Raw genomic sequence first — 15506 nt, forward strand, 5'->3', positions numbered from 1 at the left:
ACCCCATGTATATAGCCAAGTTATTGTTACTCATTGTGTATTTATTCCTTGTGTTATTATTTTTCTACTATTTCTTGTTTTTTTTCTCTCTGCATTGTTGGGAAGGCCTGTCAGTAAGCATTTCACCATTAGTCTACACCTGTTGTTTAAGAAGCATGTGACAAATACATCTGGAAAAAAAGAAAAATTAAAATCGACCAAATGTTCAAAAATGCAGGAGAGTGAATCATTTCAGATTTTTTATAATAGTTTTTTTCCCAAGGAATTTAAATTTTTATCAGTATGAAATGAAGAAGCTTAAAAGAGAAAGTTGATATTTACATCAGGTGAAAATAAATGTTAATATACTTTATTATGGATAAACGACCATAAAACAAACATACATCTACATAACTGTATGTTGAATAAAATATGCTGCAATATTATGTTTTAGATTCATTTTATTATTGACTGACATAATAAGACGTTCTATGGATGTTCTGAAAGAATACTTTTTTCAGGTTTCAAATTATTTGCCATGGGTAACACATTTTCTGCATTGTGTCAAAATGAATGAGGTAATCTCATACCTTCTGCACACAATGTAAAGGAATGCCATTTTCCATAAACAGAAACATAGAAAGCAAGAGCAGTACTTCATAAAGTTATTTTCTTGCTGCCGACAAAACCAAACAGTGTGTCCTCTAACGCTGTCCATACCTAGTGGTAGCCTAGCTCACATAACCTTTGGGGTATGCAGAAGATGATGCCAGAATTATTTTGAGCTGAGATCATTCAGATATTTAAATAGAAAGAAAAAGTTGCATGGTAGATGACACTACTAGTACCTACAGACAGTTGTGCCGCTAGCCTACATGTACAAGAGCTCCTATTTAATAAGATTTCCTGACAAGCAACACTACAAGGCAAGTGTGTCTATTATTTCTATTATTATTTCAAGTATTTCTATTATTTATTATTTATCTGTCTAATATACATTTTATGAGCTGTCTGTTTTTCAGTAATCTCTTCACAACATCAATTTGGATATACAGTCACGTCCAAAAGTATTGGCACCCTTGATGAGGAAAAAAGACTAAATTCATCATACAAATGCTGAGCTACTTTGCATACTCCACTTTTTTTTTTACCTTATATTCTATTATACTAATACAATTGCGCAGAGAGAGATTTTGTTGATCAAATAATTTTTTTTCTCTCTCTAAAATGTATGTCAAAAAATTATTGCCACCCGTTTTCAATATGTTGTGCACCCTCCTCTTGCTAGGATAATGACACAGCCTTTTTCTATATTTTTTTATGATATTGGACAACACATTGGGAGGGATCTTAGACCATTTCCAGATACTTTATATCCCATGGTCTGTGCTTATGGACCGCCCTCTTCAATACCAGCCACAGGTGTTCAATGGGGTTCAAGTCCAATGACTGAGACAGCCATTGCAAAATGTTGATTATGTGGTTAACTATTTCTTTGTGGATTTCGGTGTGCTTGGGGTCAATGTCTTGCTGGAAGATCCACTTCTGACCAAGTGTCCACCTCCAGGCAGAGGCAAGCAGGTTTTGGCTAAAATGTCCTTGTACTGGGTAAGGTTAATGATGCCGTTCATCTTAACAAGGGCCCCAGGACCAGTGGAAGCAAAACAGCCCCATAACATCAAAGATCCACCACCATATTTTACAGTAGGTATGAGGTTATTGTCTGCATATGCATCCTTCTTTCGACGCCAAACCTACCGCTGGTGTGCATGACCAAAGACCTCTATTTTCGGCTCATCTGACCATACCACCCCGTTCCAGTACAACTGCCAATGCCATTTAACAAACTCCAGGCGTTTACATGTGTTGGTTACTCTCAATAAAACATTTTTTTTATGCCAACCCTTCCAAATCGCCTATTGGCATGGAGGTGACGTTTAATTGTAGATTAAGAGACTTGGTGACCCCAAGATGCAACCAAGTTCTGTAATTCTCCAACTGTGGACCTTGGACATTTCTTTGCCTCCCAAATCAACTTCCTCACTGAGTGGGGACAAGATACAAATGCACCCTCGACCAGGAACGCTTACCACTGTTCAAGTGTTTATTGCCCTAAAAGTGGTTAGTGGTATATTTCTGGGGGGTTTTCTCAATTTTTAAGTACCCATTGCCAGATTTATGATAGTCAACAACCATTTGTCTCTTTTCATTTGTGAGTTCTTTGCCTTTCCATATGGTGATGGGTGACAAATGTATTTTACACACGTGTTACCTTATTTTTTTTATACCACAGTGGAAGGCCACAATACAGTTCCTTAAGCTGAGATTAATTTAAAAGAGTGGAATGTTAATGCAGATTTCATTTTGTTTGATTACAGCCCTTAGCCATGGTATATTGGCCATATACCACACCTCCTCGGGCCTTATTGCTTAAATATACCACGGCTAAGGCACGACAGTCCCTGGATACATTACATTTACATTTAAGTCATTTAGCAGACGCTCTTATTTAGCCATGGTATATTGGCCATACACCAGACCTCCTCGGGCCTTATTGCTTAAATATAACACATTATAATCAGAAAAAAACGTATGTACTGTACGTCATTGCATGGTTAATTCCTCAATCCTCTGTTTTTTTTTTAAATATCTAGAGCAAACCCCCGAAGCAAGAGGAACTGTAATTCATGAACCCTGCAAGAGGAGGGAGACTAGAGATAAGTAGAGGTAAAAACACATTTTGATTTACCCTCGTGTTAAACATGGGCACTTTCCCACACACACACACAGCATCTTTAATTACACAAAAGTGAAGCAGAGAGGAGCAGGAAGAACAGGTTAGCCTGAGGCTATAGAAGCAGAGCTACAGCTCAACATGGACATAAGGGAAATCAGCTTTGCGCCCCTGACTTGGGGGGGAGGGGGGGGATTTTTATTTTATTAGGATCTCTTTAAGTCCTCATTAGGACTACTCTCCCAAGAGTCCTTAAACATTACAATACAATTTATAATACACTTTTTTATGTGGAAATGTGATTGTAACAAATAACATACATAATACACTTACATATTGACCAGATAAATACTATGGAGTCTTCTACCATAGTCATGCACAACCTTCCAATTTATTATATTTAAGTGGTTTTAAAGTATTGTTTGAATTTATATTATATTTCTGGTTTGCTCAGACAAATTATTCAATGTATTTATTGCTCTGAATCTAAATGTTACTTAAACTATTTCTCTTTTCTGTCTGGATAAGACAGATGGACAATATTATCCTGGTATTTATTGAAAGTCTGATATCAACTGAATAATGTTGTAATTGAAGTTTAGCCGTTTTAAAATGGTGTACATTGTGAAATAAAATGACATTTTCTTCAATTATCTTGTTGATTGATGACCACCCAAGAGCACCTTAAAACAATCCTTGTTGCTCTGTCCTTTGCAATCTGCAGCCTCCTAATCTCACTTACTGATGAATTTCCCCAGACCACAGAACAGTAGTTCACCTGACTCCCAATTAATGCTTGGGTTCTTTGCTTAAGAATATTTCCTGGTAAGTATTTAGCTGTCCTTCTGATGAGGTGTTTATGATTTTATTACATAAATTAGTTCTTTTTTTAGACAACCACGATGAACAGTTGTCTAGCTGCACCCCTAGTAGTTTAGTTTCTGCCACTTCCTCAATTTGTACTCCCCCATGTTTAATAACATACCGTGTTGTTAGCCTTTTCCTTATGGAACAGACCAACATAACTTTGGTTCTCTTAGTATTCAAAACAAGTTTGTTCCAGCAAACCCACTCCCTGATATTTCCCAGATCTACTTGTAGAGCTGGCTGTACCTGTTGAACAGATTGTCTTGCTGTATAAATTGCAGTATCATCTGCAAATATAGTACTTTGAGATTCAGATAAGGCATAAGGAAGGTTGTTGATATATAAACTTATCAAAAAAAGAAACATCCTCTCACTGTGAATTGCGTTTATTTTCAGCAAAATTAACATGTGTAAAAATGTGTATGAACATAAGATTCAAAAACGGAGACATAAACTGAACAAGTTCCACAGACATGTGACTAACAGAAATTGAATAATGTGTCCCTGAACAAAGGGGGGGTCAAAATAAAAAGTAACAGTCAGTATCTGGTGTGGCCACCAGCTGCATTAAGTACTGCAGTGCATCTCCTCCTCATGGACTGCACCAGATTTGCCTGTTCTTGCTGTGAGGTGTTACCCCACACTTCCACCAAGGCACCTGCAAGTTCCCGAACATTTCTGGGGGGAAATGGCACTAACCCTCACCCTCCGATCCAACACGTCCCAGACGTGCTCAATGGGATTGAGATCCGGGCTCTTCGCTGGCCATGGCAGAACACTGACATTCCTGACTTGCAGGAAATCACGCACAGAACGAGCAATATGGCTGGTGGCATTGTCATGCTGGAGGGTCATGTCAGGATGAGCCGGCAGGAAGGGTACCACGGGGGGGGTGTCTTCCCTGTAACGCACAGTGTTGAGATTGCCTGCAATGACAACAAGCTCAGTCCGATGATGCTGCGACATACCGCCCCAGACCATGACGAACCCCCCGCCTCCAAATTGATCTCACTCCAGAGTACAGGCCTCAGTGTAACGCTCATTCCTTCAACGGTAAACGTGTTTCCGACCATCACCCCTGGTGAGACAAAACTGCGACTCATCAGCGAAGAGCACTTTTTGCCAATCCTGTCTGGTCCAGCGACGGTAGGTTTGTGCCCATAGTCGATGTTGTTGCCGCGGATGTCTGGTGAGGACCTTCCTTACAACACACCCACAAGCCCGCAGTCCAGCCTCTCTCAGCCTATTCTGGACAATCTGAGGACTGATGGAGTGATTGTGCATTCCTGGTGTAACTCGGGCAGTTGTTGTTGCCATTCAGTACCTGTCCCGCAGGTGTGATGTTTGGATGTCCCGATACTGTGCAGGTGTTGTTACACGTAGTCTGCCACTGTGAGGACAAACAGCTGTCCGTCCTGTCTCCCTGTAGCTCTGTCTTAGGCGTCTCAAAGTACAGACATTGCCATTTTTTGTCCTGGCCACAACTGCAGTCCTCATGCCTCCTTGAAGCATGCCTAAAGCAGGCACGTTTACACAGATGAACAGGGACCCTGGGCATCTTTCTTTTGGTGTTTTTCAAAGCCAGTAGAAAGGCCTCTTTAGTGTCCTACATTTTCATAACTGTGAACTTAATTGCCTGCCATCTGTAAGCTGTTAGTGTCTTAACGACCATTCCACAGGTGCATGTTCATTCATTGTTTATGGTTCATTGAACAAGCATAGGAAACATTGTTTAAACCCTTTACAATGAATATCTGTGAAGTTTTGGGGATTTTTATGAATACTCTTTGAAAGACAAGGGTCCTGAAAAAGAGACGTTTCTTTTTTTGCTGAGTTTATATTACGGAAGGATGTGGGCTAAGGCAGCTGCCCTGCAGTATTCGACTGTCTTAAGCAGTGTTTCCCAACCCTGGTCCTCTAGTACCCCCAACTGTGCACATTTTTGTTGTAGCCCTGGACAAACACCTCATCGAGGGCTTGATGATTAGTTGTCAAGTTTAACCAGGTGTGCTTGTCTAGGGTTACAATAAAAATGTGTACTGTTGGGAGTACTCGAGGACCAGAGTTGGGAAACACTGGTCTAGACCTTACCGTGAAATGCTTACTTACAAGCCCTTATTAACCAACAATGCAGTTCAGAAAAAAAAAATATATTTATGAAATAAACTATAGTAAAAAATAAAAAGTAACAGAAACTAACAATAAAGAGGCTATATACAGGGGGTACTGGTACGGAGTCAATGTGCAGAGGTACAGGTTAGTCGACGTCATTTGTAAATGTAGGTAGGGGTAAAGTGACTATGCATAGATAATAAACAGTGAGTAGCAGCAGTGTACAAACAAAGGGGTGGGAGGTGTCAATGTAAATAGTCCGGATGGCCATTTGAAGCTGTTATGGAACCTTTTGGACCTAGACTTAGCGCTCCGGTACAGCTTGCCGTGAGGTAGCAGAAAGAACAGTCTGACAATTTTTGGGGACTTCCTAATACACCACCTAGTATAGAAGTTCCTGGATGGCAGGAAGCTTGGCGCCAGTGATGTACTGGGCTGTACGCACTACCCTCTGTAGCGCCTTACGGTTGGATTCCGAGCAGTTGCCATACCAGGCGGTGAGGCAACCGGTCAGGATGTTCTCTATGGTGTATTTGTATAACTTTTTGACGATCTGGGGACCCATGCCAAATCATTTCAGTCTCCTGAGGGGGAAAAGGGGTTGTCGTGCCCTCTTCATAACATTCTTGGTGTCTCGAACTGCTCCCCTTCAGCCCCATCCATGAGAATAGGGGCGTGTTCAGCCTTCCTTTTCCTGTAGTCCACGATCATCTTCTTTGTCTTGCTCACGTGGAGGGAGAGGTTGTTGTCCTGGCCCCACACTGCCAGGTCTCATCGTTGTTGGTAATCAGGCCTACCACCGTTGTGTCGTCAGCAAACTTGATGGTGTTGAGTCGTACTTGGCCACGCAGTCGTGGGTGAACAGGAAGTACAGGAGGGGACTAAGCACACACCCCTTAGGGGTCCCGTTTTGAGGAGCAGTGTGGCAGATGTGTTGTTATCATTATGATAGTGTTATTTAAAATATGCTGATAAAATCATGACAGTAAAATAATTCATTACAACAAAGATTTAAGAAACGAACAAGGACACTTCTTGGCATTGTATTAATGTAGTTGTGTTATTGTATTGTATCGTATTGGAATCACTGATAAAAATGTAAATGTGTGACTCCAAAGGAGACTGAGTGGGAGTTCTACCAGCAACAGGAGTTTCAGACCACCACCATCACCACCCAGACATGCTCCAGGGCATGGACAGCATCAGCAGTTGTTTGGGGGGTTCGGAGGGGCCAGAGAGCAGGTACGAGACTCCCCCAGCCTCAGAGCTCCAGAGGCTGATGTGGACCAAACCAGGGACCAGTGACCATATGGATGAGGTCCAGCCCAGGATCTACATAGGAGACATGTAAGACAACTCATCCTCAAAATAATAGGCTACACTAAGTGCCACGTAGCAGATGCTTGAGTTGATACAGTATACCGTTCAAAACTTTGGGGTCACTTAGAAATGTCCTTGTTTTTGAAAGAAACATTTTTTGTCCATTAAAATAACATCAAATTGATCAGAAATACAGTGTAGACATTGTTAATGTTGTAAATGACCATTGTAGCTGGAAACGGTAGATTTTTTATGGAATAGAAAGAGTTTTCTAACGATTAATTGTACACTGCTGCTACTCGCTGTTTATTATCTATGCATAGTCACTTCAACCCTACCATTCATGTACAAATGACCTCGACTAACCTGTACCCCCGCACATTGACTCGGTACCGGTACCCCCTGTATATAGCCTCATTATTGTTATTTTACAGTGTTACTTTTTATAATTTTTTACTTTTGTTTATTTGGTAAACATTTTCTTTACTCTTTCTTGAATTGCATGGTTGGTTATGGGCTTGTAAGTAAGCATTTCACAGTAAGGTCCACACCTTTTGTATTCGGCACATGTGACAAATAAAGTTTGATTTGATTTTACATTAATTACAAGAGATTTGATCAAGCAGGTTGGATACCAGGCATTTGAATACTAGGTGTTTTATATGACTTGCACTTCTAGAGGCCTAAAATGGACATGGTTAAATATTCAAAATATTAACATTTTAAGACCCGGTACCATTCGGTTCTGTCCCCTATATACATTTAATTGTTAGGGAACTACTACACATATCATAAATTGGCACAGATCTTTCACTAACGGATGCAACAAATATAGCCGCTGACAAGGCAAGCCTTAAAATATGTTAATGAGCAAATGATTCTTTCCCCTCCCACAATATCTTTTCCACGATTTACAATATGCTGCATTACATATACAGCGAAGCAGCAATACAGTACTCTATTGTTGAATTGTATTGAAATCCAAATCAGAAATTGCTAATAGTGAATATGTAATTATATATTATAGCATACCATCTGATATTTGGTGTTTTATATCACTTGTACTTTATGCCTCAACAAAGGCTTCTAAACTGACAGTGACTACATGGCATAACAGATTAAAAGGACATGGTAGCCAGTCAACCATTAGAGGTTTGAGACTTTTTGAATTACAGTATATTACTCACAGCAATTGGCCAGTAAGTTACTGGAGATTTTCAGGACAAGGTTTGTAGAATTCCTAAAATACAGTATGTTACTGTGGGGGTACAGCATGCACAATCATGGGTGCAAAAATCTAGCCTTTTACAAGCCACGGCTTAAAATATGTTAGAGCCAAAGACTCTTTCCCTGCCACAACATCCAACCATATTCAATTATGTAAAACACAATTAAGGTATTTTACTGTACATTCTACAGTATTTTACTGTTGAAATGACAGAAGTCTTACAGTGCAGTAGTGACATATGTCACAAGGTCGTGGATTCAATTCCTGCAAGAAACTGGTTAAAGTGTCTGCTAAGATGTGATGTGATTCGAGGTGACATGGTTACAACCAGAGATTAAAATACCCTGGTAAGACTTTACTTATGACTCTTTATGTCAAGCATACACAGGCTAAATGAACACTATGTATCACCACTAAAATGGCACCGGAAGAAATGGCAGCAGTTGTACGTGCGCCCAACCAATTGTGCTATTGTGTTTTTTTTTGCGTTATTTATAACTTATTTTGTACATAATCTTTCTACAACAGTATCATACAGCAAAAAAGAGCTTCTGGATATCAGGACAGCGATCACTCACCTCAGATAAGACTAAGAGTTTTTCCACAAGGACGACGCACAAGACATTCTCCAAACACCGTACAGGGCCGACATCCCCGCTATTTGCAAGAGGAAGCGACGCAGGTACAGAGAACAAAGAGCCGGATGCCTGGTCAGGACCAGGAGAAGGCGACTGTGAAAGCTGCTGTTACCGTCAAAACTACTCGCCAATGTACAATCATTGGACAATAAATTAGACGAGGTACGATCACTCTGGTAAGACGAGGGGGGGAGTGGTCTGTGCATATTTGGAAACAACAGCTGGTGCACGAAATCTAAGGAAGATTTTTCTCGCCTCAAGTAGAGTACATTGTGATTATTTGCAGGCCACACCACTTGCCTAGAGAGTTTTCAGCTATAGTTTTTGTGGCTGTTTATTTACCACCACAAACAGATGCTGGCACTAAGACCACACTCAGTCAGCTGTATAAGGAAATAAGCTAACAGGAAACCACTCACCCAGAGGCGGCGCTCCTAGGGGCCAGAGACTTTAACGCAGGTAAACTTAAAATCAGTTCTACCTAATTTCTATCAACATGTTAAATGTGCAACCAGAGGGCCAAAAAATTCTAGATCACCTGTACTCCACACACAGAAATGCGTACAAAGCTTGCCCTCGCCCTCCATTTGGTAAATCCAACCACAACTCTATCCTCCTGACTCCTGCTTACAAGCAAAAACTAAAGCAGGAAGCACCAGTGACTCGGTCTATAAAAAAGTGGTCAGATGGAGCATATGCTAAACTACAGGACTGTTTTGCTATCACAGACTAGAACATGTTCTGGGATTCTTCCGATGGCATTGAGGAGTACACCACATAAGTCACTGACTTTACCAATAAGTGCATCGAGGACATCATCCCCACAGTGACTGTGCGTACATACCCCAACCAGAAGCCATGGATTACAGGCAACATTCGCACTGACCTAAAGGGTAGAGCTGCCGCTTTCAAGGTGCGGGACTCTAACCCGGAAGCTTACAAGAAATCCTGCTACGCCCTGCGACAAACCATCAAAACAGGCAAAAGCGTCAGTACAGGGCTAAGATTGAATCATACTACACCGGCTCCAACACTCATCTTATGTGGCAGGGCTTGCAAACTATTAGACTACAAAGGGAAGCACAGCCGAGAGCTGCCCAGTGACATGATAAGCTAATTCACTTCTATGCTCCCTTCGAGGAAAGCAACACAGTGCATGAGAGCATCAGCTGGTCCGGACGACGTGAGTAAGCCCTTTCAACAGGTCAACATTCACAAGGCTGCGGGGCCAGACGGATTACCAGGACGTGTGCTCCGGGCATGTGCTGCTAACTGGCAGGTGTCTTCACTGACATTTTCAACATGTTCCTGATTGAGTCTGTAATACCAACATGCTTCAAGCAGACCACCAACCACCATCGTCTTCTTGGGCACAGGGACTAAGGCAACCTACCTAAATGACTACAGACCTGTAAGCACTCACGTCCGTAGCCATGAAGTGCTTTGAAAGGTTTGTAATGGCTCACATCAACACCATTATCCCAGAAACCCTAGACCCACTCCAATTTGCATACCGCCCAAACAGATCCACAAATGATGCAATCTTTATTGCACGCCACACTGCCCTTTCCCACCAGGACAAAAGAAACACCTATGTGAGAATGATATTCATTGACTACAACTCAGCGTTCAACACCATAGTGCCCTCAAAGCTCATCCCTAAGCTAAGTGGGACTAAACACCTCCCTCTGCAACTGGATCCTGGACTTACTGACAGGCCACCCCCAGGTGGTGAAGGTAGGTAGCAACACATCTGCCATGCTGATCCTCAACACTGGAGCTCCACAGTGGTGCGTGCTCAGTCCCCTCCTGTACTCCCTGGTCAACCATGACTGCATGGCCAGGCATGACTCCAACATCATCATTAAGTTTGCAGACGACAACAGTGGTAGGCCTGATCACCGACAATGACGAGACAGCCTATAGGGAGGTGGTCAGAGACCTGGCTGGGTGTTGCCAGAATAACAACCTATCCCTCAACGTAACCAAGACTAAGGAGATGATTGTGGACTACAGGAAAAGGAGGACAGAGCACGCCCCATATTATCGGCAGAGCTGTAGTGGAGCAGGTTGAGAGCTTCAAGTTCCTTGGTGTCCACATCACCAACAAACTAGAATGGTCCAAACACACCAAGACAGTCGTGAAGAGGGCATGACAAAGCCTAATCCCCCTCGGGAAACTAAAAAGATTTGGCATGGGTCCTGAGGTCCTCAAAATGTTCTACAGCTGCAACATCAAGTGCACCCTGACTGGTTGCGTCACTGCCTGGTACAGCAATTGCTCGGACTCCGACCTCAATGCACTACAGAGGGTAGTGCGTACAGCCCAGTACATCACTGGGGCTAAGCTGCCTGCCATCCAGGACCTCTACACCAGGCGGTGTCAGAGGAAGGCCCTTAAAAATTGTCAAAGACCCCAGCCACAGACTGTTCTCTCTACTACCGCATGGCAAGTGGTACCAGAGTGCCAAGTCTAGGACAAAAAGGCTTCTCATCAGTTTTTACCCTCAAGCCATAAGACGCCTGAACATGTAATCAAATGGCTACCCTGACTATTTGCATTGTGTGCCCCCCCCAACCATTCTTTTTACGCTGCTGCTATTCTGTTTATCATAAATGCATAGTCCCTTTAACTATACATTAATGTACATACTACCTCAATTGGGCCGACCAACCAGTGCTCGCGCACATTGGCTAACCGGGCTATCTGCATTGTGTCCCACCACATGCCAACACCTCTTTTATGCTACTGCTACTCTCTGTTCATCATATATGCAGTCACTTTAACCATATCTACATGTACATACTACCTCAATCAGCCTGACTAACAGGTGTCTGTATGTAGCCTCAATACTTTTATAGCCTCGCTACTTTTATAGCCTTTGCTACTGTATATAGCCTCGCTACTTTTATAGCCTGTCTTTTTACTGTTGTTTCTTTTCTTTACTTACCTATTGTTCACCTAACACCTTTTTTGCACTATTGGTTAGAGCCTGTAAGTAAGCATTTCACTGTAAGGTGACCAGGGAGGTGACCTGTTGTTTTCGGCGCACATGACAAAAACATTTTGATTTGTTAATCAACCAGACATCTTTAGAACAACGATGTCTTAAGATGTCTCAAGACAGACACGCGATGGCTGGGTATTACCAATACCACTTACATGGTCTTGTGTGTTGTTAGGTATGCAGCCAAAGACAAGAGGACACTCCGGACTCATCACATCACCCACGTCTTGAACGCAGCGGATGGGAAGTTTAATGTGAACACAGGTGCCAGCTACTACAGGGGCACAAAAATATCCTACCATGGAGTGGAGGCATTCGACATGCCCTCATTTGACCTCAGTACATTCTTCTACTCTGCGGCCAAATTTATCAAGACTGCCCTGAGCTCACCCACCAGTAAGCAATCAGCCAACCAGTCAAATGTATATTACAAAGCCCTTTTTACATTATCAGTTGACCAAGTGCTTTACAGCCAGCCAACCTAATTATATTTTTTTTTACCATAAAGAGGGCATCATCTCTGACTTTATATTCTGTGCATGTTTTTTGCTCTGTATCATTTTCTCTAAAATTACCTTTGAGATTACATTGTTTGTGAATGAATTATATTCAAACATCATTAGTCTGTCAGTTCCAACAACGCAACAATCCTACCTTCCATTCCATTAGCAGTTAAAATGCAAATCACAAAGCTGCTAAAACATAATATCAAGCTAATATCGTACCCCACAGTAATCTCCTCATAAGCCGGGGGACCTTGGACAAGAATATTGACTTTAAATAGATTTTTCTGGTAATTTGTTAGCAACACTTTCATTGGACATGGAAATTACAAAATTATGTTTGTGGCCTTGTGCTTTAGCAGAGCTGCTACTTCCTGTCCTCGTTATGCAGAGTGCATCCGGTATCTGACATGAAAGTTTTAAGATGTGCGTTCCAAATGGCACCCTATAGCCTATTCCCTATGGGCCCTGGTCAGAAGTAGTGTACTATGTCGGGAATAATTTGCTATTTGGAACACATGTTATGCCTCCCCTCCTCGACATGCTGACTGACTGGCTGATCGGACTCGCTCTCTAGTGTGTAGCAGGGCCTACAGTAATCCCTAGCAGAAACACACAGCCTGGAAGACAGTTCAATTACCCGCTCCCATGGGCCCTAAGCCCCAAAGCATGATAAGAAACCACGGATTACCGTGTGTAGAAACATTTGTTGCAACATTGTTGAAAGAAAACTTTTGGGAAGGTAGGCTATTTAGAAATTACTCCATTTTGATATTAAGCCTACAGGTCTGTAATGCTGTTTGACAAAAAAATACACAATATGAAATAAACAACAAGTAATCTATGAGATGTTCTTCTACTAAATATGATACAGTAAATGTTGCCAGGGATTTGGGTGAGCCAAGACATCACTTTGGTAAACAAAATAGATACAGTACTGCCGTACTTACTGTATGTAAATATGTTTTACATATGATGAAATTACCCATGTACCTGTGTCCTCCTTCAACTGAATGAGAGCTAAGTGTTCAGTCTTTCTTCCCTCCCCGGCAGGTAATGTGTTGGTCCACTGCGCGATGGGTCTGAGTCGCTCGTCCTCTCTGGTCCTGGCTTATCTGATGATCGATCAGAACCTGACCCTGGTGGATGCCATCAAGGCTGTGGCTGCAAACAGAAACATCTGTCCCAACGCTGGATTCCTGGAGCAGCTCCGAGACCTGGACAAACAACTCCACTACCAGGCTAGACGACAGTGAAAACACGTTTTTGCTGAGACTTAGATGGATAGTCTAATAGTGTAGGGGACAACTGTGCAGTCACTATACTCATACTGTAGATGGTTTTATTATTTTGTAAAGATGTGTTAGAAATAAATCCATTGCTAATGTGATCAACACATTCAACTTTTCTCATAAAAAATGGTTGTCTAACAACAATTTCAAGCCACCGGGGTCTGACAACCTGGATGGAAAATTACTGAGGATAATAGTGTACGATAATGCCACATCTTCAATTTAAGTCTACTAGAAAGTGTTTGTCCTCAGGCCTGGAGGGAAGCTAAAGTCATTCCGCTACCCTAGAATAGGAATGCCCCCTTTACTGGCTCAAATAGCCGACCAATCAGTCTGTTAACAACCCTGAGTAAACTACTGTAAAAAAATGGTGTTTGACCAGATACAATGCCATTTCACAATAAACAAATTCACAACAGACTTTCAGCACACATATAGGAAAGAACACTCAACAAGCATGGAACTTGCACAAATGACTGATGATTGGCTGAGAGAAATTTATAAAATTATTGTGGGGGTTGTCTTGTTAGACTTCAGCGCAGCTTTTGACATTATTGATCATAGTCTGCTGCTGGAAAAACCTGTGGGTTATGGCTTTACACCCCCTGCTATATTGTGGATAAAGAGTTACTTGTCTAACATAATCCAGGCAGAAGCAGGAATTCCCCAGGGTAACTGTTTAGGCTCCTCACTTTTTTCAATCTTTACTAACAACAAGCCACTGGCTTTGAGTAAGTAAGTCTATGTATGCGGATGACTCAACACTATACACACACACGTCAGCTACTGAAATGCAACTGAAATGACTACAACACTTAAAGAGCTGCAGTTAGTTTCAAAATGGGTAGCAAGTTTGTACGAAATATTTCCAAAACTAAAAGCATTGTATTCAGGACAAATCATTCAGTAAACCCAAAACCTCAACTACATCTCGTCATGAATAATGTGTAAATTGAGAAAGTTGAGGTAACTAAACTGCTTGGAGTAACCCTGGATTTTAAACTGTCATGGTAAAAAAAAATACACCTTGGAACAGCGGGGACTGTGAAGTAACACACATAGGCACAGACAGATGATAAAATACTCACTCACTATACATACACTTAAACATGGATTTTGCATTGTAGATATGTGGTAGTGGACTATGGGCCTGAAGGCACACACTTAATATGTTGAGAATTCTGTAATGACTGTATTGTAATGTTTTTAAAATTGTATAACTACCTTAATTCTGACGGAGCCCAGGAAAAGTAGCTGCTGCCTTGGCAGCAACAATAAATACAAATACAAAGACTTGTGTGATACTTGTTGCTTCACAATAATGAGTACAAACCGAAATGAACAAGTGTACCTACAGAGACAATGAACAAAACCACAGAAATAAATTATAAAAGTTAATAAAACACATTCATTAGAACCAATGTTCTTCTTTCTACGACAAACCAACATTAGAAATGAGAGATTGCAATGAGCACCAAATGCTAACGACGACAGTCTGAAGAACAGGTTCTCTAATTAGCTTCAATTAGCAGAATCACATCTGGAGGGGTACGATGGTGCAGTTCTGTTCTCTCCACCACCTGCTGTTGCCCTGGCCTCCAACACGGTTTTTGTCACAAGAGAGAAACCTAGCCCAGAACCACCCACCCTGCCTGGCCCAAGAGATTCTCAGCTTCTCCCCATCACTGGATGCCTGAGCCAACTGTACCATCTGGATACATCCTTGACTCTGGAGAGAACGGGGAAATGAATAATGACTCACGGTATAATTGTGAAAGACTATTGTTGTAGGACATCACAGCATCTATCTAATACAACAACACTA

General features: G+C 41.7%; 1 protein-coding gene across 2 annotated transcripts; it reads left to right on the forward strand.

Annotated features, from left to right (window-relative positions):
- The first annotated feature begins 830 nt into the window (after positions 1-830).
- Positions 831-14972, forward strand: LOC118397349 (dual specificity phosphatase 29-like). Of its 2 annotated transcripts, none has more exons than XM_052473272.1 (5): positions 831-905; positions 2634-2706; positions 6811-7039; positions 12062-12282; positions 13443-14972. In XM_052473272.1, the coding sequence occupies exons 3-5, from the start codon at positions 6873-6875 to the stop codon at positions 13643-13645; spliced, it is 591 nt and encodes a 196-aa protein (XP_052329232.1). In that variant the 5' UTR covers positions 831-905; positions 2634-2706; positions 6811-6872; the 3' UTR covers positions 13646-14972. The 2 variants fall into 2 exon arrangements, with proteins under 2 accessions (XP_052329232.1, XP_035647902.1); XM_035792009.2 differs by lacking the exon at positions 831-905 and adding an exon at positions 967-1683.
- The last annotated feature ends 534 nt before the right edge of the window (positions 14973-15506 follow it).

This window comes from Oncorhynchus keta, chromosome 2, assembly GCF_023373465.1.
Source record: "Oncorhynchus keta strain PuntledgeMale-10-30-2019 chromosome 2, Oket_V2, whole genome shotgun sequence".
Classification (NCBI taxonomy): Eukaryota; Metazoa; Chordata; class Actinopteri; order Salmoniformes; family Salmonidae; genus Oncorhynchus; species Oncorhynchus keta.